This window comes from Buteo buteo, chromosome 13 (genome assembly GCF_964188355.1).
Source record: "Buteo buteo chromosome 13, bButBut1.hap1.1, whole genome shotgun sequence".
Lineage (NCBI taxonomy): Eukaryota > Metazoa > Chordata > Aves > Accipitriformes > Accipitridae > Buteo > Buteo buteo.
In genome coordinates, this window is record NC_134183.1 from 15862997 (window position 1) to 15890602 (window position 27606).

The window sequence follows — 27606 nt, forward strand, 5'->3', positions numbered from 1 at the left end:
GTGCTCCCTCCTGCTTTCCCCAAGGGAAAAGCAGCTCTAGCTGTCTGTCCGGGTCATCTGCCAACCAGGTTACCTTGCAGCAACCCAGGCTGGCTGAAAACGGCGTTCCTCCCACGGGAGATGCAGTAGGATAGCTCTCGGTGACTGTGGATAGTAGGCTCTGCTTCTGCAGTGGTTGAAAACAAAGGAATTTTTTGGAGGTTCAGGCCAATATATGTAGAAGCACCCAATACTTAAATGCCTTTCTAAATTACCTGAGTTACTTTGATCTGCAGCCGGGACTGGAAGTTTCATAAGAACAGGTATTTGCTAATCTCTTTAGGTTATGTTCAAGGTCTGCCTTGACCACAGAAGGGAATCTGATGCACTGCTAGAGAAAACCCAGGTAGAGCATGGACCTCTAAATTACAGATTCACCCATATTCACCTATGAGCAGCCAAAAAGAAAGGTTCATCTCCAGTTCTTTGCTCTTGGAGCTACCTGGGCTCAGAGATGGGATACTGGATGCAAACTACATGTCTGATCCAGTCCTGTATGGGAACATCCTCAGAGCTTGCTCCAGGGACTTGGAAACAAGCCGAATTTCGGGTAACAAACCATTAATGAAAAACAAGATGTGAACCAAAGCAGTAAAGCAGGAAGACTGACACTTCCAATAACCAGGACGCACATGCCTGGAACAGAGCCGCAGATGATAGGTAGAGGAACCAAATTTAAAACTTCTGCAACAGCTTCTATCTATGAGAAAAGCCAGGGATGCTGTGAAAAACAGAAAAGCCAGCAATGCTCTGTGAAAAGCACTTGACAAAATTCCCTGGGAACTGCAGGAAAAAGCCTCTTTTTTTGTTAGAATAAAAGGCCAAACCAGAACCTGTACATCCAACTTGGTACTAGTAAAAAGAATAAGGGAGGCCTCAGAGAGCAAGGACGAGCTGAGGGCCTGGGGAAGACCTGGGGTAGAGCCTACCAGGGTTCCTGGGGAGGGAGGCTACAGTCATGCCATGAAACCCAAGCTAGACTCCCTGCCCCCTTTCAAGGGTGATGGAGAATTATCTAGGGATGCTGTTCTTATTAAAAAAGAAAAAAAAATTTCTTTGCTTCAATGCCAAAAAGTTATATAAAAATAATTCATGGCCAGATTAATGCAAGAGAGAAAGTCATTAGAAATCAAAAATGAGATAATTCTGCTGTAGACATGAGTGATGGTAAGAAATAAATTATATTTGGCTGACATTACTTAATTAGTTGGAAACATGGTGCTTTCTTAAATTTTCTTTGGTGAAGCTTTTAAGCTTTTGACACATAAATTCCCAGCTAAATAACCTAGATGTCAAAGCAGCCAGTTGCATCTTCTCTGCCAAGCCATTTTTTGAGCATATTATTTTAAAACTTGATTCCTTTGTTCAGAATTTTGGTTGCTACCAGGGCACAGCATGTAATTTCTGGCAAGAGCCCAATATCCAGACAGGACTTTGTTCCTGAGGACAGCTGGTACCAATGTCCTCCCTACCAGCTCCTGGTGGGATAGGGAAAAGATCAAGCCAAGACAAATGGTGATGCCTTCATCGCTGTAAGCAGCTTGAATAACCAGTAACACTTAGCACTGCTGCAGTGCTTCTCATCAAGCATCTCAGAGGAGTTAATGAGCATGAATTAAGCCTCCCAATTATAGCTGGCTATATAAATAGCTGCGGACAATATTCCTGGAGGATGCTTTTCAGTTTTTAACCAAATTGTTACAGTGATGGTGGCTGATTCTTCCAATCATGTTTGTAAGCCCCTTCTCAGGGTGAGGAGGAAATTGAGGCAGAAGTTAAGATCTAAAAATCCTGCAGGACTGAATCATGGTCTGCTGGAAAATAAGGGAAAGCAGCAGTAAACAGAGCAAACAGCTTAGGGAGAAGAGTTTAGAAACAGCAAGATCAACCAACCTACCCTGTCTCTGGTACCAGTTGCTCCCTCCCCGTGAATTAGGGTATAGGACCCTGCAATGATCTGGAATAGGTGTTTTAATGAAATTAATTATAATCTGCATATGGGGGAAATCCTGACTGACAGAAAGATCTGAGGACTCATGACGGCCATGAGGTTTTATCCAAGCTGAAGCTACCAACACTAACATTTGACACAGGAATTCCTCTCTCTAATAAAGAGGCCATTAAACAAGGTGCTGAACACTTACCTTGCATAGAAATGTTTGAATGATTTATAACTAATTAGTCAGTATTATTACCTTTTTAAATATATGCATTAAGAAAAGAGTTAACACCATGGTTCTTAACCACAGAGAGAAATTGGAGGATAATAAACTTTAGCTTTAAATAAAGCTATTAACAGACAGATCTAGTGGCTAAGTAAGATTTTTGAAAGAGAGAAAAAATAACAAAAACTCAGAAAGGGAAGCAAAGCAATTCCTATTGCAATATCCTGGTGGTTAGGGAACTGGGACTGCCAGCAGCACAAATTCTCAGCCATCTGTATACCAGTCCTAAGGAAAAAAAAGCACTCAATAATGACTTCTTCCTGAAACCAGGCCCCAGTACAAACTCTCAAGCTTCAAGGTTGTTTCAAATGCATTGTTTTGGTCCAAAGCCCAATAAACATGGAACTACCTACAAAACCCACCAACTTTTTCAATGGCTTTCTTAGCACGGACTCAACTCCAAGCTTTAACAGCACTTTTTTGCCTTTGCAGATCCTGCCCAGATGTTTCCCTAGTGCTTACAAGCTACCCCAGCTCTTTCCTTCCTCATTTTAACCTTCCCTCACCTTCCTCATTTTAACCTTCCCTCACCTTCCTCAAAGAGGTCTCCACACCCTCCAGGTGCCACATGTAGGTGCTCACAGCAGCGGCCCTTTCCCTTTCAGGTAAATTCCTCCCTGCTCTGTGCTTTCTCATCCCTAGCACCTTTGCAACGTGACACCCATCTGGGAGGTTATCTCAGTGCCAGACCCCAAGCACCTTCACGAGAAACGCCACATTCACTTGCACAACCTGGAGACCTGGTTGATTTTTAGATGAAAGCCATAGCTCATCACCTTTCTTCCACCAACGTAGAGAAAAATTGAATCCACCTTAGTTATCACCATCATTAGCAACAACCTTTCATTGGCTGCCTCTGCCTCACCTACCTCTTCATCAAACCATTCTCCTTCAAGAGCTTCCTCCTTTAGCAGAAGTCCCCAAAGCTACTAGAAGACCCTTCAGGCCATCTCCTTCAGGGCAAACACTTCTCTGTATTCAGGATGCGATCCCACAAACAACACAGACACTCTTATCTTTTAGACGGTCTTGTCAAAAGAGCATCTCAGAATGGGGCCCAGTCCAAACTGAGCAGGGAAACACTCCCCAATATCCACAAGCCCAGGTGCAACTGGGAATAGCCTACAGGGAGATGCAGAGGACAGTACAGATGCTGAACGCCATTTCACAGGGACATAACTTACCTCCCCTCCACTGTGCAGCACCAGTCGCCCTGTGAAGAAGCACCCACATCCCAGAACTGAGTAGCTCTTATAAAATACAAGAATGAGGGACAGCACTCTATGAGCTGTTGCAAAACCAGGTTGAGCTCAGACCTAGGATTGACATCTCCTAGGGAATTAGCAGAGGAGCACCTGGTTTTGAATGCAATCAAGGTGAGGTGAGAATGAGGTAACTAGTTGCTCAACTCCATCAAGCTGAGGTCAGCTCGCAGCACATCCAGCTGTGCCGCTCAAATGGTACATGGGAATTTTAAAATAAAATCTACATATATATTTTCAAAATGAGGTACCTACAGAGGTTAGGCATTGCCAGAGTTTGGGAGTAGCTAATTACAATCCTGATGAGCTGGAGGTTTCCAGGCTGAACTCTTGCTAAATCGCCATATTAAATCTTGTGCTTACTTTTGACTCCTTTTCTAGAAGGTCTCTGAAAAATGGGCAATCTGAAAGACTCCCATCAATTACTCTGCACCGGATGCAAGACTTGCTAAGAAAAATTAAATTGTTTTAATTCAGTTTAGTTAAGTGGCAATTGCTACATTACATAAATCTGTAATGTTCTTTAAGCACTGCTTTGTATAGCACTGGCCTGGGACTCTTCTGAATTTAATGATAATGAATTTTTATATCTTAAAGTGTTGAGTGTGTAGGGAGCAATAGCAACCACTGGCCCCAGAGGTATGGATCAGCATCACTACTGTAAGTGCAATGCTTTTGAAAAGAAACTTGGCACTGGAAAGGTTCCCCACCACCCGCTATAAAGGACTGAATTTGTCCTCCAGCATCCCTGATGCAGGAGGATGATTTCACCAACCACCAAGACCATCCAGTTTTTGCAGCAGGGCTGAGGGCAATCCCTCAGGTCTCCTTCCCTGAAATGGTGTTTGATGAAGGTGCTTTCGACAGGACAGATCAGCCCACACAGAACCCGACTGAGCAAAACACGCACACGTTCACCGCCCAGCGAAGCCTCCGGCTCCCAAACACAGCGCTGTGCTGGGTGGGAGTTCACCTACGTGATTAAATCCTGCTGGCCTCAGCACACGCTTCTGGGCTTTGCTGTGGGGCCAGCACAGTTGCTGGACATTAATGGGGTGGACATGCAAGTGTCGGGGGTCAGCACCACCAAACCCACGGGGGGAGGCCGCCTCTACCTCTGCAGTGTTGAATGAATACAACTGTGTCCATTGCTTGGTAAAATATAGCTTTTATTCGTTCATACAAATAGTATGAATTACCAGAATTTCATTTCCCTAGAAACATCTTTCTCTGTGTAAAATTAATTTGTGTTGTACATACCACAAAATAATCGATTTACATTTTTTTTTTGGATTTTCTTTTTTGTGCGTTTTTTTGTTTTTTCTTTCCATTTTTTTCTTTTTCTTACAAATTGGCTACTCTATAGTACCATGTTACAGACAACACGTCACTAATATCTGTACTGCACTTCTGAATACAGGACTGAATGAAACTCAGCCATAAATTAATGTTACTATGTGGAAAAAAAAAAAAAAAAAGAACTTCTAATCACACCTCCAAGCTTAACTTCAAAAAAAGTTGTTGGTTTTTTTTTTAAAATTATGACAATAGCACTGATTCCGGTATTAGCAACCAGATGTACACCACGGGAAGTTCACCTTCATTGTCTTATTTGCTAGGTAAGGCCTTTACGTTAAAAGTCTAGTGCAGACTTCATTACGAAGGATATTGAGCCAGGGCTAACAATTTGCTTAAGGTTAGAAGAGTTATTATTCACTCTCTGTATTTCTACTTTCCAACAAGATTGCTTCATGAGAGCGTTTTTCAGCAGGGCTTGATTATACAAATTAAGCCCACACTCTGCTGTAGAGCTGAGGAAGGCATTGGGATATTAAAAAGTTGTTTCCAAGAAAGGAAGAAGGAAGACGTAGGGGATGCGAAATCTTCCAGCATTCAAAAGCAGGCACGCACACGTGCTCCGGAGGGAACCGCGCGGAAAGGCAGCCACGCCAACGCGGCAGATCCCGCAGGCTCTTGCCACGCAGCGGAAGGGCTCAGCCAGCAAAACCGCTTGGGGAAGCGGCGCGGTGGCGGCTGGGAGCTTACCCAAAGGCCAAGTGGAGAGGATGAGCGTCTTTCCACACATTGCATAAGCCAACTAGTAGGACGACTGAGGTTTTGAGAACCAAACCCCACGCTTTTCCACCAGGAAGTATTTTTCTTCTCCTCCCCACCCCTCACCCCCCGCAGCCCCTTCCCCTCAGTCACCCAACAGCAGCAGGGTTTGTGATAAAGCAGACACGCTCGTGCATTCATCGCCTGTCCTGGGAGCAGGGAACAGAGCCAGGGACCTGGCTGGAGCTAAAACCAAAGCCCCCAAACATGCATAGATCCAACCACCACTCAAGGTTTGCAGCTGTGTTTTACCGGACGGGCGTCGTGTGTGTGCTCTGTCAACCTGAGCAGCTCAGCAGGTCCCATGCTCACGCCTGTGACCTCTGGAAGTGGGATTCCATCAGGCCAAAGCATCGCTTTGTTGCTAGAAATGGCCCAGGGCAAAAAGGAGAGGATTTGCCCAACTTTCCTGTTTGTAGGATGATGTGCTTGGAGGCAAACCCCAAGGAGGGATTTACATCCTGCCCACAGCAGGTTTGCTAGGCAGCTCAGTCCTGACATTATGCTTAGCATCTACCTCTGCTCGAGGACACCCCAGTGCACTGCACCCCATGTAAGAACCCACACACGCCTCACCAGCACTGAGGGAGGTGCAAGTCCCTAAATCCCTTTGGAGATGTGACACCGCTGAGCCAAGCCAAGAGCCCTTAGGTTCAAACAAAGCACTGAAGGGCAGCACTTTACCTGCAAATCCCTCCAGCAGCCCCAGAGGTGGGTATCCACCTGAGCAGGACTAAATCAAGACCCAGGGAGAGCGCAGTCCAGGCTCCAAAGAGCCTTTTCATCACCCAACAGCTGCAGCAGAGAGCTGTAAGGAGCAGGCAAGAGCAAGGAGGCTGCAAAGTAAAAGAAACATCTGGGAAATGCCACTGAAAACACCCCACCGCAGCTGGGCATGGCTCAGCAATGTGGTACTCAAAGGTGGTTTGCTATGGGTGACTGGGGAGGTGTGCAGGGCGTGAATTTATATAGGCAATGCATATGAAACTAGAGCATTAACACAACTCACGTATGCTCTGCCCATTGGCGCATTTGCTGTTTCGAGTTTTACTTACACCGCCTGCTTTATGCAAGTGCCTACATGGTAATGTCATGAGATTTATCCAGCAAGCTCCACGCTCAGTGCGGTACATCCTTTCAGCGCTGCAGGTGAGGTGCATGGGTTTTTGTTGCCCAAAGACAACATAGCCCTGCTTCTGTTAAAAATTCAAGGAGCAAATCACTTCTGCTGCCACCTTGCTCTGAAAACATTCCAGTTGAGCTAGCAGAACCCCTGACAGCAACGATAAGGCATTGGCACACACGGTGCTTATCAAAACGTCCTGAGCACACAAAATGTGCCTAGAGCTCGCAGGAGAGCCCTGCCAACCTGTCCTAATGCCCCAAAGCATTTGGTTCCACCTGAGGGGAAGGATCTCCAGGTTATTGTACCTGGGTTGATGGTTAAGTGCTCAGAGCCTCCTGTCCTGCCTGGCTACCACCCCTGCGCTTGCCCGGGGCATCGGGGTGTGTGTGTGGGGTGTACCGGGCTACACCTGGGCTGACAGCAACACCCCAACCCAAGTACAGCCCAGACTCCCCCCTGCTTTTCTACAGATTCATCCTTATTGGCAAAGCAGCACTTCTTCCTGGCTCTAGGCAAACGCTGCTCCTTGGGAGAGACCGTGGATAGGGTGTTGGACCAAAACGTAACGGGAATCAAGGGGGCCAAGGTTGATGTTCCCCAGCCTCAGGTACTGGGAGCTGCTCCAGCGGCTGCAGGGCTGGAGATGGTAGTGCTGCCTGCGCCGTGTCCTGGGACACCCTCCATGCTGGGGATGGCACCAAGCAGAGACCTGGGGTTTTCCCGTGGCACCGCAACTCTGCTGGTGTCTTTGGTGGGTGGATGCTGCTCCCCGCACTGCCGGCGCAGCGGCACAAGAACTCCTGGAGCAACGCTTCTTGCAAGTCATTCAGACCAGTGCCAAGCATGTCACATACAGATACATGTATTTTTACATTTGTCCTGCAGTAAAGATTTAAAATGCATAGAGGGATCGTGGGAAAGAGTCTCCTTGACAAAAGGCAAGAAAGATAAGTATACTGAGGAGACAGCTCTGCCCATGCAACAGGCTCTGCGGCTTCTCCGCTGGAAAACGAGCATGTTACCCTCCTGGCAGAGTCCTGGGCTGCAGAGCAGGAGCTGTATGGCTTGGGGTTCCCTGCGCTTGACAGCCACCAGTAAAACGCAGAGGTATGTGGGTTGTAGGGAGATGACCAGCCTCCCTCCCCACCCGCCCCAGAGAAACCTCCCCTGGGGCTGCGGGACTAACTGTAAAGCTGTGGGACAAGGGAGCACAACACCGGAGCAGAGACTGGGACACTGGAATAGGGAAAGCAAGTGTTTATAAAGGCCAGATACCCGTAACAAAAATAAATTTGTGCTTTCCCTCCCTCCCCGCCCCTCCCCTGCCACCCTCGCTTTTTTTGATTTTTTTAAATACAAATTTTGTTCAGGAAAAATGGAAGCACCGTCTGTTACAAACCAAACCAAAAAGAGGAGAAAACAGAAGGGGGGGGGGGGGGCGGAAAGGAGAGACATATTAGAATTAAACACCGTGGAATGTTAAACAGGTTACGGGCTACCATTCTAGCCAGTGCGGTTAGGCAGCTTAGTGAATTAATTGCTTAGGAATTAAAAATAAATTATTATAAAATAGATTTCTGTACATTTTACATACATATATATCTCTTTATATACGCAAACCGTGCTGGGCAAGAAATTACAGGAGACTTTCCCACGCCAGCCTCAGTCCCAGCCGAAGTCCTGCCCCGTCATCTGGTAGAACTTCATGTTGAAGGGCCGGTAGAAGTCCCGCAGTCTCTGCACCACCTCCTGGTCTATGTCGGGGTGGGTCCTGCCTTTCGTCTTCCCCAGGCAGTGGGGTTTGCTGCTGCCTTCCGCCTTCTTCAGGCAGGGGAACCCCTTGGTTTTGTTGAAGTAGAAGTGTTTGTCGGTGATGATCCTCTTGAGGCCCAGAAAGTCCTGGACCCTGCCCAGCTCCCCCGCGGGGTCGCTGATCAGCCTCTCCCCGCTGACAAAGAGGATCTGCCCGATGGGGAAGTAGAGGAGCCAGTTCTCCAGGTGCTTGGCATAGATGCCAATCTGGATGGCACTCCACGAGGTGTCGATCAGGCCCGTAGTCCTGTTTTTGAAGGTCAGGCTCTCAAAGGTGGGGATATCGGGCTTCTTGGACAGCGTCTGGGTGTAGTCCGAGATGGCTCTGGTCACGGGGTCCCGCACCACCACAATGAGCTTTGTGCCCTTGGACATGGAGGAGATGCGGGCTGGGGCCTCCTTGGTGACGAAGTAGCTGGGGGTCTTCTCCATGGTGATCTGCCCCTCCAGGGTCCTGGGCATGAGGTCCCTGCAGCAAAACACACAGACATGGGTCAGAATGACAGGTAACAGGACCAAAAATATGCATATGCATACATATATAAATATATGTTCACACATAGATACACAAGAATTCTTCTCCCTAAAATGCCTACACAGGCCATTTAGCGTGTACAGATAAATCCATCTTCCATTGATTTAGGGATTAGGGGGGGATTATTATTAAAGGCCACTGTATTAGAAATCCAGCTGAGTAATCTCCCAGTTATCCATGAGTGGATTAGCTGGGCTATGCTTTGCACCTGGAGTGCGGCTACATGTACCACACGGGCTCCAGACCGGTCAGGATGAGTCCTGAGCTGCACCAGGTGGCTTTCCTGGCTCAGGTCAACACCAGAGAGCCCTCAGCTCCAACCCAGGGCTCATTTTCCCCATAGTAACAAGAAGAACAGTGTAACAGAAAAGCAGGACCTCACAGGAAAACGTCCACCTTGCTTTCCGTTCGCATCCCAAACACAACACTTTTCACAATTCAAGCAAGAGGGTGCAATTTGTCCCTGGCTTGTCAGCAACAGGACCTCATCCAACCATAGGGGTCCTCTGGCACCCAGCTTCACCCACTGCTTTACTATTCCTTATCACTGTGCAGACTTGTTCCCCAATACACACTAGAAGGAACATCAAGAGCTGCTGGTGGCATCTTCAGCACATCCCAGTCCAGCACCCAACAAGGACAACCTCTCCCCTCCACTGCCATACAGGCTACAGCAGGTCCAGGACACAGGATATGACCACGGAGAACACAACCTCAGCTCATGGGTAGGATGTACCCTCACAAAATACCCTCAAAACCTAAAGCCTTCAGCAATTTCACTTTATTCCCTGGCTATTTCTAACTAACCATGTGGAGAAAAACTAGAGAGCTTGCAGAAATGATGGAAGCGGCATGAACCAGGAAGAGTAATTTTTTCCTATCATTCATTAGGCAAGCCTAAATATCTTAGACCATTTGCCAATTCTTTCCCTTTATAACCCAATGGGACTCATTTGCTCTGGGTTGCAAGACAGTTAAAAAAAAGGCAAGAGGGGAGTCAGCCACAAAATTAAAGCTATAAAACTTGATTAAGTTTTCAAAGCATTCACCCAGGACAGAGAAATAACCAGCCAGTGTGTGATCTGCAAGCCTCAAACAGCGTTTCCCTCAGACGTACGACACTGCACACAGAGGCTATTTGTTCCCTGACGGCCATCTCCTCCCTTACCGCTTTTATGCTTCTACAGCAATGAAGACCATGGGCTCTTGCAATTAAAAAAGCAACTGATAATTTGTGCTAAAGCCAATGGTTGCCCTGATTAAGAAGCCAAGGGAAAAAAAATGACCCATCTGTTCTGAGGCCAAATAATAGGAAAACCAGGAATGAGAGGTCTGATTGAATCAAAAATCATAACATGCCTATGAAAGTTGGTCAGTAGCTATTTATGCAACTGCTATTTAGCTCACACTGTAACTGGTATTTTGCTTCATCAGCTTCTGCAATTAACTTTATGCAATGTGTTTACTGGCAAGGGGCACCCAATGACTACACCTCTGCACTGCACGTGAGGTGTGCTCAGGGGCTCCCCAAAAAGCCCCTTCTCCATAGACCCATGGTGGGAGACGGTGCCCATACCAGATCTGCACGGGTCACTGGGAGAAGTGGTGATGGACAAGCTGGACTGTGGAAGAAGGAGCTATCAGCTTGTGGAAACCCCCAGCCATGCCCAAGGGTGGTGGCAACCCCCAGGGCTACAATTTCAAGGCCAAGAAAGTGGAGTTTCACATGCAGATAAAAATCACACTGGTCCACCAGACACCTGGGAAGCGAGAACTTCTGAAAGTCAGGAGCCAGCCTGTGCCAAAAACACCAGTAACCAAAATAAAACTCTGACTAATCCTTCACCTTTCTGGCCAACTCCACAAACCCATAACACCATCGCAGAACACAGCCAGTCAGTAATGCTCAGACAGCAACTCTTAAATCTGTCGTGGGCTGATGTGGATTTCGACAGTCTACTCATTAAGTGGTGTCTCTTTTTACGGCCACATTAAATCCAAGTTCTACATCCTGCGCTGGCCACCAACCGCTTTCCAGCTTGATTTAAGAGGCTGGTTTCAACCCATGAAGTCCTTAATGGGCTGGGACCTGCCTAGAGAGGAGACTGCTTCCCAAGACATGCTCAGGACAGCCGTGCTGCACTGAAGCCCTTTGGCTTCAGGTCAGGTCTGTCAGATTGCTTGCTCTATGGGGCCCTGCACCTCGAGACCAACTTCTCCTCCAGGACTACTACAGTCAGTATTTATCAGTCTCCTGGGAATGATGCAAGGGTTAGTTTTTCCCCCTTGCACAAGAGAGGCATTGGGTAGGGCTGGGCCATGAAACAGGAGGAAATTGCTGGGGGTGGAGGTGCTGAGTCAGTTGATCTGGTTGGGAAACACAGGCTTTTAATTAGCATTTCAACAAAGAGGAGTACTCTGCAGAAGTGGAAGACAGCAAGGAGCACCTCTTCGAGTAAGAGGCATCCACAGGCCCAGTGTCAGTCCTTTTCCAGACCAGTCAGCACTTGAACCCACACTCTTGATTTGTGGCTGAGGACTTCCAATATGTCTTGTTTCCGATAGAGCCGAGAGCACTCAGTTCTGTGCAGGTCTAGACCCCCCAAAATTGTTATTTTTGGAGAGAACCTGAATCCTTGGCATTTGCAGAACATCTCGCTGGTGACCCACCACAACAAGAGAAGCAAGACGAGACACACTATTGACACTGCTACTGGTGTCTGGCTTGGTCAGCACAGGCTAAGATGAGCGAGATAGAAACAGAGCCTTCAACCCAAGAACGAGAACTGAATCCACCAAAACCAGCCTTCAGCCCTAGCTCCAGCACTCCCTTCCTTTGTTGTACCCAGACGGGTGCCAGGCATAGCCCAAAACTAAGATCCTCGAAACCGTCCCAGACGCTGCCTTGTTTGAAAAGTGGCTGCATAAAAGCTAGACAGCAGCAAGTGAAGCCAAATATTGTGGCCCATGGATGTGGTTTGAACCTCTGACAGCATCACGTCCAGGAAAGCAAAGTTTTATTGTATAGGTCTGTCTGTTGTGATGAGCCTTCTCATGCTTTCCATCATCTCCTATAGAGGCATCAATCATCATGCTGGCAGCCAGAGACAACACAGCTTCAGGGACAGGAGGAGCTGGTAAGTTGGCTGGTCTGAACTCATACAAGTGGAAAAGTCACCAAGAAGCATTTATTCCCATTCAGAGCACAACTGGAGAAGGGCAACTTGGCCCACATACAGCAATGCGGCTCCAACACAACACGCTGGACATACATGTTGATGGAAGTAGGACCAAACTTCAGCTCTGAAGACATCTGCTCCTGGGGCTCCAAGACAGCAAGGGCTGCACTAAACAACAGCCATTGTAGAAGGAGGGAAAAGAGGAGCTGTAATGGTCACAAGACTTGTAGCCACCACACCCTGGCAGGATGCAACCCCTTTGGGCAAAAAATAATAGCAGAAACCCACATTCAACTCAATGGTGCATGCACAGTTCAGCCCTGTGGCAGTTCATGACAGCTGTGGAGTCCTCTCTTTCTGTGGAAGGTTCACAGGCACGTTAGAGACCTGGGCAGCTTCTGCCAGCACTGTTTGGTGCAAGATAAGAATGGCAGAGGTGCAGCTACCACCGCTGCCCATACAGGAGAGGAAAGGGAGATGATAAAGGGAGTCAGGCTGTGGGAAACGGGGAGCTCAACTGAGCCCTTGGACAAGAGCTGCTGCACCAGTCGGGACAGGGCTGGATGGAGACACCGCCGAGGGCTGTAGCGGATACTGTAGTGGAAAGTAAAGATAGTATGAAAAGCCTGGCAAGCAGTCCCTCCTGCCTTGTTATCCTCCTGCCTTCTGGCAACCTGGAGTTCAAAGACCTCTGGAGCCAGCATCTGCATCCAAATCATCCCATTTCATAGTGCCTATGAACTGTCTAATCCCTTCAAACCCATGAATACTTCTGGCCTTGAGAACATCCCACAGCAGAGAGTCCCAGCACTGAAGCACTGCTTTTACCTGTTATTTGAACCCTCTCCCTACATCCCTGCTCGGGAAGGGATGAGGCACCTGCTTTCTAAAAGCCAGGAAAAGGAAAGCCAGGACGAGGAGCACCAGCAGACTCCCGGCATCCCTTATTCCCCACCAAGCCCAGCCAGCAAAGCGCTGGCAGGGCTCAGCACTGCTCTGCTGACTTCGGCAATGCTGTCGGCAGCATCGGGGGTCCCAGCAAGAGGAGGGAGTTGCTGCGTGAGCACAGCTATGAATTTTCCACGGGCAGAGAGCAGAGCCCCTAACCCTGAGCTATTAACATGTCAAGAGGGACAGAGGAAAAGCTTTTCCTTTAATGAATATTTCCTCAGTGAAGCCTGCACCCTTCGTAGGCGAAGTGATAGGCTTAGTCTAAAGATGGATTGGCCTACTTTACCTATTAACCACTTAGACTAATGTAATAAAGGCTCTCTTTATTCAAACAGCCCTAATCCCCAGCCCGATGCAGCTCTGAAGCCTAGAATAAGAAGGGATGCTAAAACGAACCCAGCCAGGCTGCTGCTTGGAGAGGCACTGGTGCAAGATTTTGTATTTTTTTTAAAGTGCAAACTTCTCCAATGTGAAAACTGGACCCAGAGCGAGATAAATTTACAAAGTGGGGATGACAGGTGGCCGCACGGTAATCCAATCCTGAAGCCTAATGCCCTTTGTGGCAGCTTTTGTCTGCGCAGAGGGGCTCTGGGCTAATCTGCTGCCACTTCTCAAGGAGGAACGGCGAGGGGCCGCAGGCTGGGGGGGTCCAGGGGACCTCTGCAACCTGTTGCTGCATTATTTGCCCCAGGTAGGACAGACCAGCGCGCAGGGCAGAGCCCAGCAGTCATTACTGATTTTATCCCCGGGGACGTCTGTCGGTCCCCCCCACGCACCTCCTGCCATTCGCAAACACCCGCTGGGATAAACCCCTCTGGGGTCTGCCACAGCCCGGAGGTCTGTGGAGATGACCACCCCTGGCCGTCTGCCCATGTGGAGGTCACCGTCAGGCTGCCCAGCAGAGACCCGGCACACTCAGGTGCTCCTGCTGCCAAACAGGAGTCCTGGAGCTGAGTGGGTGATGAGTGTTCCCTCCTGGGGAGGGTTTCGTGCCAGATACATTCCTACCCCACAGCCAGAGTCACCCAGCATCGCTTTTGGAGATGTTCCCCCCACCTCCAGCGTGCTCAAGAGCTGAAGTCCCACTGGTAAGTTTTAAAATCGGGGTGCCCCATGCTGCAGCGATGGCACCCTCCAGTCTCGAACCCCTCCACCTCCAGACCACCCCCTGCTCAATCCTCTGAGCTGTCTCAGTTTCCCTCTGCAAGGATGACAAAACTCTCCTAGAGGAGATGGACAGCTGTGTATAGGGTATTGTAAAAGCAAGAGAAGCGTTGTTATGGTCAGGATAAAACACTGTAGCATCCGGATGCAGCTATGAGATGCAGACTGGGGAGCGCTCACAGCAGTCCCCGCAGCAGATCCGCCAGCAGATACAGCAAGAACCTCCTTTGGTGCAGAATTTCTAGACTTACCCCCACAGCAGTTCCCTAGAAGCAAGGAAAATGGGGGAAAGGGGAGAAAAAGCAAGTCAAACTATTTTGGACATCAGCCACATTCACACTGAGTTCAGGCCTGTAATCCAGAACCATTTCCTTTTCAGCCTGGTGGTGCAGACGCAGAGCATCCAGCCTATTTCTGGCCAGTTTCTACCCAAATTCCCAACTGGTGTTTCAAGACAAAAAAAAAAAGCGATTTCTTCCCAGAAATCCAAATCTTGGCAGCCTGACTGTTTCTGGGGAAAGTGCCCCCAAATCCTCCCAAAAGGCTGTCTAAGAAACCACACAGATTAGATTGAAAGCTTATGGTGAGAAGGTGAATAGAAATGCAAAAGGTAGACACAAAACCTCTTCTTCCATTCTGGGAGGAGACACATTTCTAGCCTCCAGAGTCATGACAGGGAGTTTGAAAACCCGAGGTGACAAGCCCAAGCAGCAAGACCCAGAACATGGTACAATTTGGTGCACGTGATGCATTTGTTGTGACTTTTGCTGTGTTTCTAATTTGCAGGTTGGAAAGCAAACAAGCCTGCTGATACCAGCTCCGAAAAGCTTTAAAGGAAACAAGTGCAGAAAATGAGGCAGACTGAAGCCTCATCCCCTCCCACAATGATGCTCTCCAGCCCGCTGCATCCTTTCCTGTCCTATTCCTGTCCCCAGGGGCAGTTTGGTCTCCTGTCCCCATTCCAGCACGGTCCCGCTCAGCTTTGCTCCACTCAGGATCCCACCAAAGCCAAAGGGCTTGTTTCAAACTACAGTCCATCCATCCGCTGCCTTAAATCAAACACACTTTTGAGGAGGGCTATACTGCCGTTCCTGCCCTGCACAGCCAATTCTCTTTCTAAATCCCCCTGCTTCTCTGCCTCTTCCTCTCGTCCCCTGTCCCAATAAATAAATTTAGGCTACCTTGCTAAATCTAGTATCTTGAAAAAAAGCTGTAGACACCCAGAAAAGGATGGGGGTGGCATCTCCATTGCTGGCAGCTTTGCCTTCCAGCCCACCTGCTCTACCAAGGTGATACCCAGTTGTTCCCAGTCTCCGAGGCAGCAGGTTGCTGTCAGAAAGCAGAAAAATGTACAGTGGTGAGCAGAGCAGCCAAGGGCTGGATTAAAACCACACACTTGTAGCCTCATACAGGCACCTGACAGTGAGGAAGAGCTCTGCAATGCTCTGGGAAGCAAAAACCGAGAGCATCACCAGCTCAGCTCTGAATACCACCACACTGGACCCTTCCTGACCCTACCTGGCCCTCCTCACTGCAGGGCTGATCACAAAATCATCAAATCCCAGAAATACTCCTTAAAAGCAAGAACCTGACAAGCCTGGGGAAAGACTGTTAAAGTAATAAAGCATTTAGTTACATCACAGAGCCTGCCACCAGCATCAAGGTCAACCGGCTTCAAAATTACCCACTTGGCTTTGACTCCCCTTTCTGGTGGCAGCAGCTCCAGATGGGGGAAGGAGAAAGATGGAGGGGGAGGAAGAAACAGAGAGAGAAGCATCAATAGCAAATTCCTCTTTGGGGGTGGGAACACTTGCTGGTTTATTATTTGATACATCACATTTTTCTTACCAAAATTTTCCCTGGCTCAGGCTGCCGTTGCACCAAGGACCTGTACAGTAGCACACAGCCTCTCCTCTTTTTATGACCAGCGGTGAGGGCAACATGTGCGCCTTTGTCTTGAGCAGGAGCCTGTTGTTTGGGTTGGCAAATTATACAACAATAAAAGGGAACGGCTGGGAACCAGCCTCGGCCTTTTTGAAACGGGTGTAACCCTATCCAGCTCCGTCAAACACTCGCCACGACATTTACACAAACCAGATGATGGGAATTAATGAACTTTGGGGGTGAGGAAGGGGTAGGTAAAGGAGGAGGGAAAGGGGGAAAAAGTATGTGGGTTTGAAATTAATGTTTTTCTCACTCTCCTTGCTCCCTGCCCCCAAATCTGCCAGGTGCCCTTCACCTGCTGGGGAGTTTGGGGATTAAAGGAGGGAGAGGAGGGTAACGGCGTGCGAAGGCTCCCCATCATGAAGCTGCTCCGGGGCTTCAATGGAGCCAAAGAGCCGGTGGCCATGGGTGGCATCACCACATAACCCACAGGAACAGGCTCTGGCCCAGCTGCGGAGTCTGATCTAAGTTCTTTTGATGCAGATAAAAAAAACCCATCAAAGGCTGGGGGAGTGGGGAGACGTGGGGCATTGGCAGATGGTCCTTTCGCCCCCACTCCACGCAGGCAGAGCCGGGTCGCGCCAAACAGCTCCGGCAAATCAAAGCAAGCCGTGCCTCGAGGAGGGGACAACGTGCTGCTGCAATCACGAGGGGCTGGGGCTTTTTTTTTTTTTTTTTTGGTTTGGGTTTTTTATGAAAGACTTTATCCACCTCCCCGAAAGTCACCGCACTGAAATCAGATCTAGGAGCCACCACAGAGGTTTGACCCTCCCCATGCTGCAGTCGAGGGACACAGGGCACTTTGCCTGGCTGCAGCCAAGAGCAGACGGTTTGCAGCAGCATCTGAGCACCTGACCTGGAGAAAGAAGGGCCTGATCCATGCACAGAACCTGGAGGATTTGTGCCTCTGGGAACAGCAATGGGTGTGATGAGCTGAACCAGCCTCTGCTGCAAAGGTCACTTCCCACCCTGTGCCAGCCAAAACCCACTTCCCTCCCAAATGCCTCCTCCACCTCATGGGTTTAAGTGGCTTAATTAGAAGCACAGACTCATAACCAAGATAATGACATGTTATCCCTCACAGGGTTGCTGCCTTGTATAACAAGTGCCATATATGGTGCACTGTATAGCTGCAGCCTATAAGGGAGGAATAAGTTACAGCAGCAGAAACACTCCAAGGGAGTCTAATAAAGAGGCCAAAGAGCCACAAACCCCCCTTTGAGACCAATGGGTGACGCAGCCATCACTCCTGGGACATGCCCGTCCTTGGCAATGGATGCGAAGGCATGAAGTTGGTCTTGGAGGCAGCTGGCTGGAGCAATCCCCCTTCTCACCCCAGAGTGGATGGTCCATGCTGGCAGACTTTGGGAGGAAGGGCTCAAGGGAATGGGACCAGCCTGAAAGCTTGCGAGAAATGTATCCTGCTTGCAGATGCTCACATGGATGTGCCCGCAGGGTACAGCCCTCTCCTTCAGGCCAAAGCCCCTGAAGCCCAGGCATCTCCAACCCTGGCCATAGGAGGACTAGGGCAGAGCAAGAACAGGGCAAGCAGTACCACCTGTCCCCCACTGCTCTCCAGCCTCCATCCAAATTCAGCTCAGGCGCTTTTCTGGGCCTGATGCAGTTTGTCCACCTAATAACCTTCAACTGATCTCTCTTCCAACCCCTTGTCCAGGTTCCTCCTGAACCCACGCAGACCCTCCACATGCACAGCCTGCTCTAGGTCCTCGCTTTACCTGTTGCGCGCCTGCTCCTGCCCTCGTGCCATAGCCCCAGTCCTTGCACCGTCACACCAGTCCATCCCTCCCTCTATCTCCAGTCTAGCTCTGACTTTGTAGAGTACCGTATGTTTCCCCCAAGACATCTCTTTGCCAGGCTGAGGTCTCCCAGCCTACTTGGTCATTCCTCAAACAGAAATTCCTCCAGCCCTAAAGGAACAAACCCAAAGTGTTGCCACTGTCACCAGGTGGATTCATGCACCAACTGAACACAGGCTGCAAGGACGTGAGGCTTTCTTTGGACTAGAAAGGGCCAAATTTTCGATTATTTCCTCCTCTCTTCCCCCAACAACAGCCCAAGATGTTACAACCGCTCAGCAAGAACCTTCCCTCCTCCTTTGCTGGAGACAGGCAAGATATTCATCAACTTCACCAGTTCATTATATAGGCCCTCCTCTTTATGTAAACACCGAAGCCTCTTTCTGTCCCCCATCGTACTTAAAAGCTCTGAACTTCCACTAAATAATTATCTTCACTGGGGGGAGAGGGGCAGCACTTTACATATCAAAGGGCTGCTTTGGAGGGATTTACAATAATTTAAGATGAAGTGGTAAATATTCTATTCACTCCAGTTCATCTCCAGTAATAATTATAATCCTATTAGCAAGGTCCCAAGAAAGTGACTGCATTATCATCTAGCGAGCATCTATGTGGATTTCTTGGAGGGGTGGGATGGGGGAGGCCATAGGCAAGTAAAGAAGCAAAAACAACAAAAGAGGCAATTGCCAGCACCTCCCCTCCCCCAGAAGGATTTGGTCTCCATTGTCCCGATGCTTCAATAGTGCTTTGCTCTGAAAATAAGAGCTTTTGAGTGCAGTAAGGGGGTGGGGCTGAAATGAGCATCTTATTCCTCTCGGTCACCCCCTGGTTCCCTTTCATTGCTGTGGGTCCCCCCGGTGCTGCTCCGGCCAACAAAGAGCACACGTTGCTGTTCCTGGCGGGCGTGGGGGGCCAGGAGCAGCGCCGCGATTAAAAGCTAATTGCTGTTTATGGGTGAGTTCTTTAGAATATCGCCCAGCATCACTGGACTTCACTGCCCACTGGTCAAGTCATGTGAGATTACTCTAATCTGTCTCTATTTCCCCCCAAAAAGGAAAAAAAGACTGGTTTTGTTTAAAATCAAAACAGGGAGGGGGCAGTTCTGTGAAACTCATGATTTAAGGGGGGAGAAAAAACCCTAAACCCAGCAGGACACCTGACTGAGCTAACTGGCAAACTGGGACTAAAGACTTCTTTCCAGCAGATCGCAGGGCCAACTGTCTCTGCCAAACTGTGTATTTTATTCCTGCACCACTTTGCCTCTTACTACACCCCGCTGGAGTGTTTAACTGGAGCGTATCCCCGCAGGAGTGCCCCAGTTGCACCAGTGTAATCTCCTTCCCTTTCTTTCGGCACCTGAAGGCCACCAGTATAACTCCTCACCACCTCCACCAGAAGCAGGTAGCTCAGCTCTGCTCACCCTGGCATGGATGTAAGTCAGCGGCTACTCCAGAGTTGGCACTGATGCAGGTCTGGAACAAGCTAAGATTACTTTCACAGTGTCCAAGAGTTTATTGAAAAGCAGTAGAAACATTTTTCTGTATAAATTAAACAGACAACAGCCTGAAAGGAAGGAAAGAGGAAGAATTTTAGGGATCTGCAGAGATTTCAGTGCTCACAACTCACTCCTGGGGAAAAATAAATTCTCCCGACTGCCTCTGCCTCTTACTCTATCACAACCAGAAGGATCAGCCATTTCTCTTCCCTCAAAAATTTATAGCCTTGAGTTAACATTATGTGTACTAAGCTCCTGCTATGCAAAGATTTGGTAGATTCACTTACAGATTCATTGCAAGACGAAGCTCTGCTCTCAGAGCCTCTTGCAGAGACTGCTAGTTTAACACTTGTACCAGAGATGTTAATTCTTGAACTCAGCTTTACTTGGGAAGCACTGATCCTGCCCTTCGTGGGAAGCTGAAACTAGTATCTGCTGAGCTTGGACTGGCTCAGCACCTGTGAACACAGAAGCAATGTCCCCATCCAGAAAAAAAGGCAAAGAGAGAGAGTGTCAAGGTCTGGAGTTATGAGCTTATCCGTAGAAAGAAAGAAAAAAGACCAAACCCAAAATGCAGCTCTTGCAAGGCTTTTGCTACCTCAGAGTAGGCTTAAGCAAAGGAAGCCTGGCTTGGAAGAGACTTAAAAGCCGATAAAGAAATCATAACTGCCGAGACATCCAAAACACATCCATGGTACCCAGGTGACAGAAGTGTCTCCTGCAGCAGAGGACGTGGGGCCAACACGGCTATCACTTGGCTTCAGCCAACCCCAGGGACCCAGATCACAGGGGTTTGGCTTCAGGTCCAACAGGAGAACCACCAGGTTGTTCCCCACAGCTCCCATCACAAAACCCACCACTTGCCGTCAGCTCTCTCGCCACGCAACAGCGGCTCAGCCACGTCCAAGTGGCACCAGTGCCCGCCGCTCACACCACAGCCTCTTCCCTCTCAACCCTTCCCTGCCATCAAGGCTCAGCCACAACCATGAACACGGCAGGAGGATCAGCCAGTGCCGGCAGTGTTCGGCCATCAGCAACGCACCCACCAGCCCAGCCCAGAGTCCGTAGCCCCAGACTGCTCCAACACCCACCAATTTGCTCTCTTAATTTGCAGCAATGGCACTCATCCTCTCAAAGATGTTACGAGCCCACAGGCACTGCTACTCACTGGTCTTGTAGACATCTCTCCTCCTCATAGGTCTTGGGAAAATGCTTCCTTGCAGCAAAGGGAACAATCTCTATCAGGTTAAACCCCATGGACATGGGGATTCGGGGGAGGCAGAAGCGGGTGTTGAGGTGCAGAGAGCTGGCACTGCAGACTGCGTACAGCTTGTCGGCTTTCAGCTGGTGTCCCAGAAGCACATGTTTCAAGAATTACATGCCCAAACCAAGCAGCACCTTGACTCATCAAAGAGCCAAACCGCCCATCGCTGCACATGGAGCAGAGCACCCTCCTGGCTCCCCCAAAGGGATGCACCGTGGGGCTGGACCCCGCACCTGGCACAGGACACCCCTCTACCCATGACCTGTCACACCGGAGCACCCCGGGGCTCCTGCCCCCGGCTAGGACACCAGGAGGTATTCCTAACCCAGGTAGCCCGTGGGAGGTTATCCCATCAGCCTCAGCCCTACAGTACCTGCTCTTCAGGGCCCTTCTTCAGGGACCCATTATGCCATATGCTGGTGGTGGGGAGCCCAGCGAGCAGACTACGTCTTGGTTTGGACCCAAAGGACACGTCTAATGCAGGGGGAGATGGTCACTTCATGTACCCCCTAGTCACCTGTATGCCAGCTGTGCACTGCTGCAGTATTTCTGTAGCCATGCTGCAACAGGAAGAAGTTTCCCAGAAAAGGCTTTGGTTCAAGAGAAGCAACCCCTGGTTGGGTCCATTCTAGGGTGGGGGGTCCATAGGGTCTATATGGATATGGATTTTTATGGCACATATAAATTGACTTGCTGGTTAAGTAAGCACACAGTGACCACTGCAGCAGCCTCTCTCTAACCACCAAAAGCAGCTGGATGCAGGTGGCCAATCCTGGTACACCAAGGCTGAATGTGCAGAAACACCTAAAAAATTTCTGCCCAGGACAGGACTACAAGGAGATGAACTTCATCACCCCTTCCCACACTGTCCTGCTCCCCTGGGGCACTGCCAAGCCACTGCATTTCACCTGCTCCAGTTTTGCTAGAAGGGGGGAAAAAACCCCAACCCAATCCACAAACCAAAGAGCCAACCCCAAACTAAATGTTGCACAAGTCAACAGCCACTGAACAAAACCGAACCAGCAGGATACGGGCAGGACCACGTTCCCCTATTGCCACATTCATAAATCACAGCCCCGCTGAGAGGTCTTTTGTGTTTTCCCCCAACACAGAAATTAATGCCCTAATCTGTGTGTCTGCACAGGCAGGTAACAAGTCACGCTGATAATGCCACCCTTTGTTAAACACCCGTGCAAGCAGCCCAGCGTTTGCACAGGGAGGTCTTTGCTTGCCACCTTGACACACATTTCTCCTAATCAAGCCCAGCCTTCCTGTGCTGGGGCTTTACAGCTGTGATTAGAGGAAAAAGCCTCCCGATAAGCCCCGGAGCCCCTTTCTGCCCTGAGTGACGCCCCAGCTTGCAGCCCTTGGTTCATAACCGATACTGGGGGAGCACACCAGCAATTCATCTGCCCTCAGGGTAAGATGTGCCAAAGCGGGGCTTAAGCCACTGTGCTGGGTTAAGAGCCCCAAAAGGGACTGGTGTGACAGCCCTGCTCCCGCTCCTCTTCCTCACCACGAGCATAGCAAAGCAGAGAGGGGAGCAGGGAAACTGCTTTATTCCCCAGCAGTGCTTTCCTCCTGGCACTGAGGGCTCTTGGAGCATCTTCCACATGATGGCTGAGCCAGAGCCCGCTAGCTCCTCCACAGCACGTGGGAGGGGAGCTTGAAACAAGCCTTGAGACAGATATATATCTACAGGTCTTCAAAAAAGCCATGTGGGATCTCTAGGATTCCACCTTCTGCACCTAAGGGGATCCTGTGAGCATCCAGTACCACCTGAACAGCAGAGGCCTTTGAAACTACAGCTCAGAAAGCAGCCAGCTTTCCATTTTCACTATGGGAAAAGAAAGTTACAATTTTCTTCTGCCCTTTTTGATAATGCACGTATGTTCCTAACACAGGCCAAGTGATGCCAGCAAGCTGCTGCCAAACCCCAGCTGCATGACTCCACCTGCCTCTTCAGCAACACCCAAACCAGCCACGTAACTGTGCAGCACCAAGGTTCCTCCTTGACTGTCTTAAAGATAAGCCAATGTCTCCTCTGACCATCAGAGGACGGGTCATGTTCCTGGTGGCCAGTAATGGCAGTAAAGAACAAACTCATCAGAGGATGAGCTATGTGGGAAGGAGCCCAACCAAGTAAGCATGTCCTGTACTCACCAGCTGGCTGCTTATTACCCTGAGCATCCCATTGAGTGGGTCAAGAATTTAACATTGGTTTAGACTTTATTCCAAGCTGAGCCACTCAGTTGATTGGGCAATCCCAAGCACAAATACAGGCTGGGCAGAGAATGGATTGAGAGCAGCCCTGAGGAGAAGGACCTAGGGGTGTTGGTTGATGAGAAGCTCCACATGACCCGCTAGTGTGTGCTCACAGCCCAGAAAGCCAACCGTATCCTGGGCTGCATCAAAAGAAGCGTGACCAGCAGGTCGAGGGAGGGGATTCTCCCCCTCTACTCTGCTCTCATGAGACCCCACCTGCAGTACTGCGTTCAGCTCTGGGCCCCCAACATAAGAAGGACATGGACCTGTTGGAGTGAGTCCAGAGAAGTGCCATGAAGATGATCAGGGGCCTGGAGCACCTCTCCTATGAAGACAGGCTGAGAGAGTTGGGGTTCTTCAGCCTGGAGAAGAGAAAGCTCTGGGAAAAACCCTATAGCAGCCTTCCAGTACCTAAAGGGGGCCTACAAGAAAGCTGAGAGGAACTTTTTACAAGGGCGTGTAGTGACAGGACAAGGGGTAATGGCTTTAAACTGAAAGAGGGTAGATTTAGATTAGATGTAAGGAAGAAGTTCTTCACTGTGAGGGTGGTGAGGCACTAGAACAGGTTGCCCAGACATATTGTGGTTGTCCCATCCCTGGCAGTGTCCAAGGCCAGGTTGGATGGGGCTTTGAGCAACCTGCTCTAGTGGAAGGTGTCCCTGCCCATGGCAGGGGCATTGGAAGTAGATGATCTCTAAGGTTCCTTCGAACCCAAACCATTCTATGATTCTATTAATTAATTTATGAAAGTCTTCTGCCTCCTTCCCAGCAAGGGAAGGGTGGCACCAACCATGACCCGAACCATCAGCAATCTGGACACTGGCCCAGTCAGCATGTCTCCCATTGGGATGAGCTATATTTGCCACCCGCTGGAACAAAAGGCCTGACAAATTAATACACGGGTGATCCTCTCAGTACTGATCCCTAAATGCATTTTAACACAAATGGGATTGTCACCTCAACTCATTTGTTAATGGATTAGTGATTTAGACTCATAAAGGAGTAGCACTGGAAATTAAGATTGCTCCACAGTAAACAGACCAGGGCTGTGAGTAAGAAGCATTTGTCCAGAATGGGATTTTTTTTCCCCAACATCTCCAATCAGGCCAGTATGAACCTCCTGAGTCTCTCCCTATCCTTTTTACCCCCTACACCAAACATCAAAGACAGAAAATAAAATAACTTCCAGGACAAAGAAGCAGCATGCCCATTGAGGCAACTGAGCTACAGGTTCATGGTGCTACCACATCCCAATGCGGGTCCCCAGCGATGCTGCAGGACTCGGGGTAGTGCAGAAGGAACCAAACCAGCCTTGGGAAGGAGTGAAACTCCCAGCAAAGGAGGGAGACAGGCACCAATTAGGGAAACATGAAGGAGCAGGTCTGTCTGCAGACTCCCCTCCTGCCCCAGTCATTACATGGGATCATGATGTAGTCATAAACAGTCAACAAAATACAGTCAAGAGCTCTTTAAAGAGCAGGCTCAGCTGGTGGAGATGCTCTGCTGCAAGTACAACAGATGCAAAGCACTGCTTCTAATTAAAAAGGTATTCATGTAATTAGAGACTTCACATTGCCATACCAATGATTTGATCTAGTCCAGCACACTCACTCAAGCTGTATTTAAGAGGGCTCTCCATGCTTGCTTTCCACTTCTGACTACTTGGGTTATCTTTCTTTGTAACCCTGCCCACCTCTTAACACCCCACAGGCTGCGATGGCAGGTCCACGGCTACTGTGGCAAACAGAAAGGACCTTATGGAGCAAAACCACGCATGTCAAAATTCAGCATCGACCTTCAGCATCCCACCCTGCTTCCATTGAGAGCCGATTTCCTTCCAGAGACGGTGATAGGGCTGAATTATCCCGTAGTCCTTCAAGCCCTACTACATAAAGACCACAGTGGGCCGGTCTGCTAAGGCCTTGGAGCACAACCCAAGTGAAATGACTTTTCCCTGAACACTGAGGACTCTGAATGAGAGCTATTGTTATTCAGATGAAACCAAGTGTCAGATTAACAAATCAATGGGCATAAGAGATATAAAATGGGTTACCATTGAAGCCTTTCAAATACCCAAACATATGGATGAACCAATCGTGAATTGTAATTGACTCACTCGCACCTTTGATCTCTACACTCTTGGGTTCCCAAAGAGACAGCCCAGCCCCCTCCGACCCGGACTGAACTGATTCAGGACTCCATTGTGAGCCCTCACAAAGTCTTTTCTCTCTGCCTCCATCTCCTGGATGTAGATACAGCCTGGCACTTGGAAACTGAGACAAGTCAGCTCTGCCTCAGAGAGCCAGGGAGCTGGAGCTGGACAACCTGCATTACCCAAACGCAACCTCTTGCATGGAGCCCATCAACCCTGGGCACCTCTTCCCACCAGCCCCCATCCCTGGTGGTGACCCTCGTTCAACTGGATGTGCAGAAGGAGATGGCCAGGGGAGCAGCAGAAGAGGCCCCAGAGCAAGCACGGGCAGCGCGGATGCTCACTCCCCCGCTACTCCCAGAGTCGGTCCTGGGGTGTGTTCAGTTTTCCAAGGATTTCACCGTGCACAGCCAAGGATCAGACTTTGCTGATGGGTTTGTGGCATGCACGTGCCCCAACTGCAAAACCCAGACTGATCTGGAAGTGCTGAAAGCTGCTCTGCTCTTCTCCAACTACCTCAACAGCACATATCACCTATGCTTGATCAAGAAACACAATTTTAAATTTTCCTGGGGTGTTTCTGCAGCTACATTAAAAGTAACCTGGAGTTTAAACTAAACATTGTGCGTAAATTTTTACTTTTGGGGTTGGAGTGAGTTTTGACCAGTTTTAGATAGATGCAAGAGAAAAAAACCATAGAGCATCAGTTTTGACACCACACAAATCTCAGATCCACAGGAGTCGCAAGGCAAGAATTTGTTCAGGTTGTCTCAAGCCTCATTACAAACTTTAAGTTGCTGTAGCTCTTCTAGGAAACCCAGCCCAGCTTATTCTTCCACCTCCATGCTGCAAACCCCACACAAACGTTCTTTCTGCAGAGGTTTTAACCCCACACTGAAGTTTCCCCACCATCATGTGGGATGCTCCACTCTTGCTATACTGAGCCTCAAAGCAACAGGAGTCTTGAAAATGCCTGCTGCCAAAGGCAAACCCCAGTAGCTATTCCCAGCACTAAGCTATTCCCAGCATCAGGCACCGATATAGAGTGAAGCGATCCCCACCGGGAGGGCAGAGACTTTGCATGTGTACTTTCCTCCAGCCCCAGTAAGAGGACTGGGTTTGATGGGGGAACTGGGTGAGCCAGGGAATCCCCTAGAGCAGGCGTTGCTCTGCCCCCATCATTTTTGGGCTCAGACCCAGTTGTGCAGCTGCATAACCCAACTGGTAAGCCTTGCTGGGATGGCTGAGCATGTGACAACTGCAGGGCTCACCCGCAGAGGAACCGAGGAAGGAGAAGACCGTGGGGAGGAAGGCAGGCGAGAGGAAACTCCCGGGCTCTTAATCTGCTTTAGGACCACATGAGCTTGCTGTTTATATATAGCTTAATTAATTATTACACTGCATTTAGCAGTGTGACCTTGAAATCGTCTCTGGGGGGAGCCAGCAGCCGCGGTGCAGCCAGGGCAGCCAGCCAAGGCGCCGGTGTGTGCCGAGACACTCGCGCGGGGCAGGCTGCTCCTCCCGCGCGTCCGGCTGTCCGGGCAGCGCCAGCCTGTAATTACGAGGCTTCGGAACAGACAGCGGCTCCCAGTCCCTCTCGGCTTGCAGCAAACCCAGGTTGAAACCCTAACCGGCTATTCCACTTCTGCTCTGGCAAGGCTGATATCTTCTCCCAAGGCTTCGTTCGCTGCTCAACACCCCCTATTAGCTATTCCCTCTGCTTTTCAAAAATGCCATGCAGACAGCCCAAGGCTCATTAGCTACCAGACCAGCTCGAGAGGGAAATTAAAAAAAAAAAAAAACCAAAACCAAAAACCTACAAGCTTTGTCTTAAGTTGCAACAAGTTCAGCACACAGTGCTGGGGAAGAGGGAAGGAGACGGACTTGCTAAGCCCTTCCTCGAGAAGGGGCAATGCTCAGCCTGTTTGGCTCTTAGGCAGCTCACTTTGCTCAGTCCAGCTGCAGTGAAGCCAGGGCAGATGTTCAGGGATGTCTACGGGCACCCACCAAGCCCACAGCCCTGCTGCTCCCAGGTGAGACCTTCGGGAACTTCCCCCATCTCAACCCACTTGCGGAAGATGGAGACAGATCCGGCTGCGTTCCAGCACAATTCCTTAAACGCGGCACCGGAGGCGGGTGCAGGGGGTTCGGAGCAGAGAGGCACGGCATCTCGGCATTGCCTTCACCCCAACGCGCAGCGACACAGGGCACAGCAAAGCCATGGGGTCCCTCTACAATTCACATTTAGCAGCTGCATTCTC

The 27606-nt window shown here is 49.6% G+C and overlaps 1 protein-coding gene across 1 annotated transcript in view; it reads right to left on the reverse strand.

Annotated features, from left to right (window-relative positions):
* Window positions 1-7528: 7528 nt before the first annotated feature.
* LOC142038490 (heparan sulfate glucosamine 3-O-sulfotransferase 3B1-like) overlaps window positions 7529-27606 on the reverse strand; it is a 28807-nt gene continuing 8729 nt past the window's right edge. Inside the window, exon 2 of the mRNA XM_075043943.1 lies at window positions 7529-9048. Within this exon, the coding sequence (XP_074900044.1) occupies window positions 8430-9048 (619 nt within the window). The 3' untranslated portion in view covers window positions 7529-8429. The remainder of the gene's footprint in view (window positions 9049-27606) is intronic.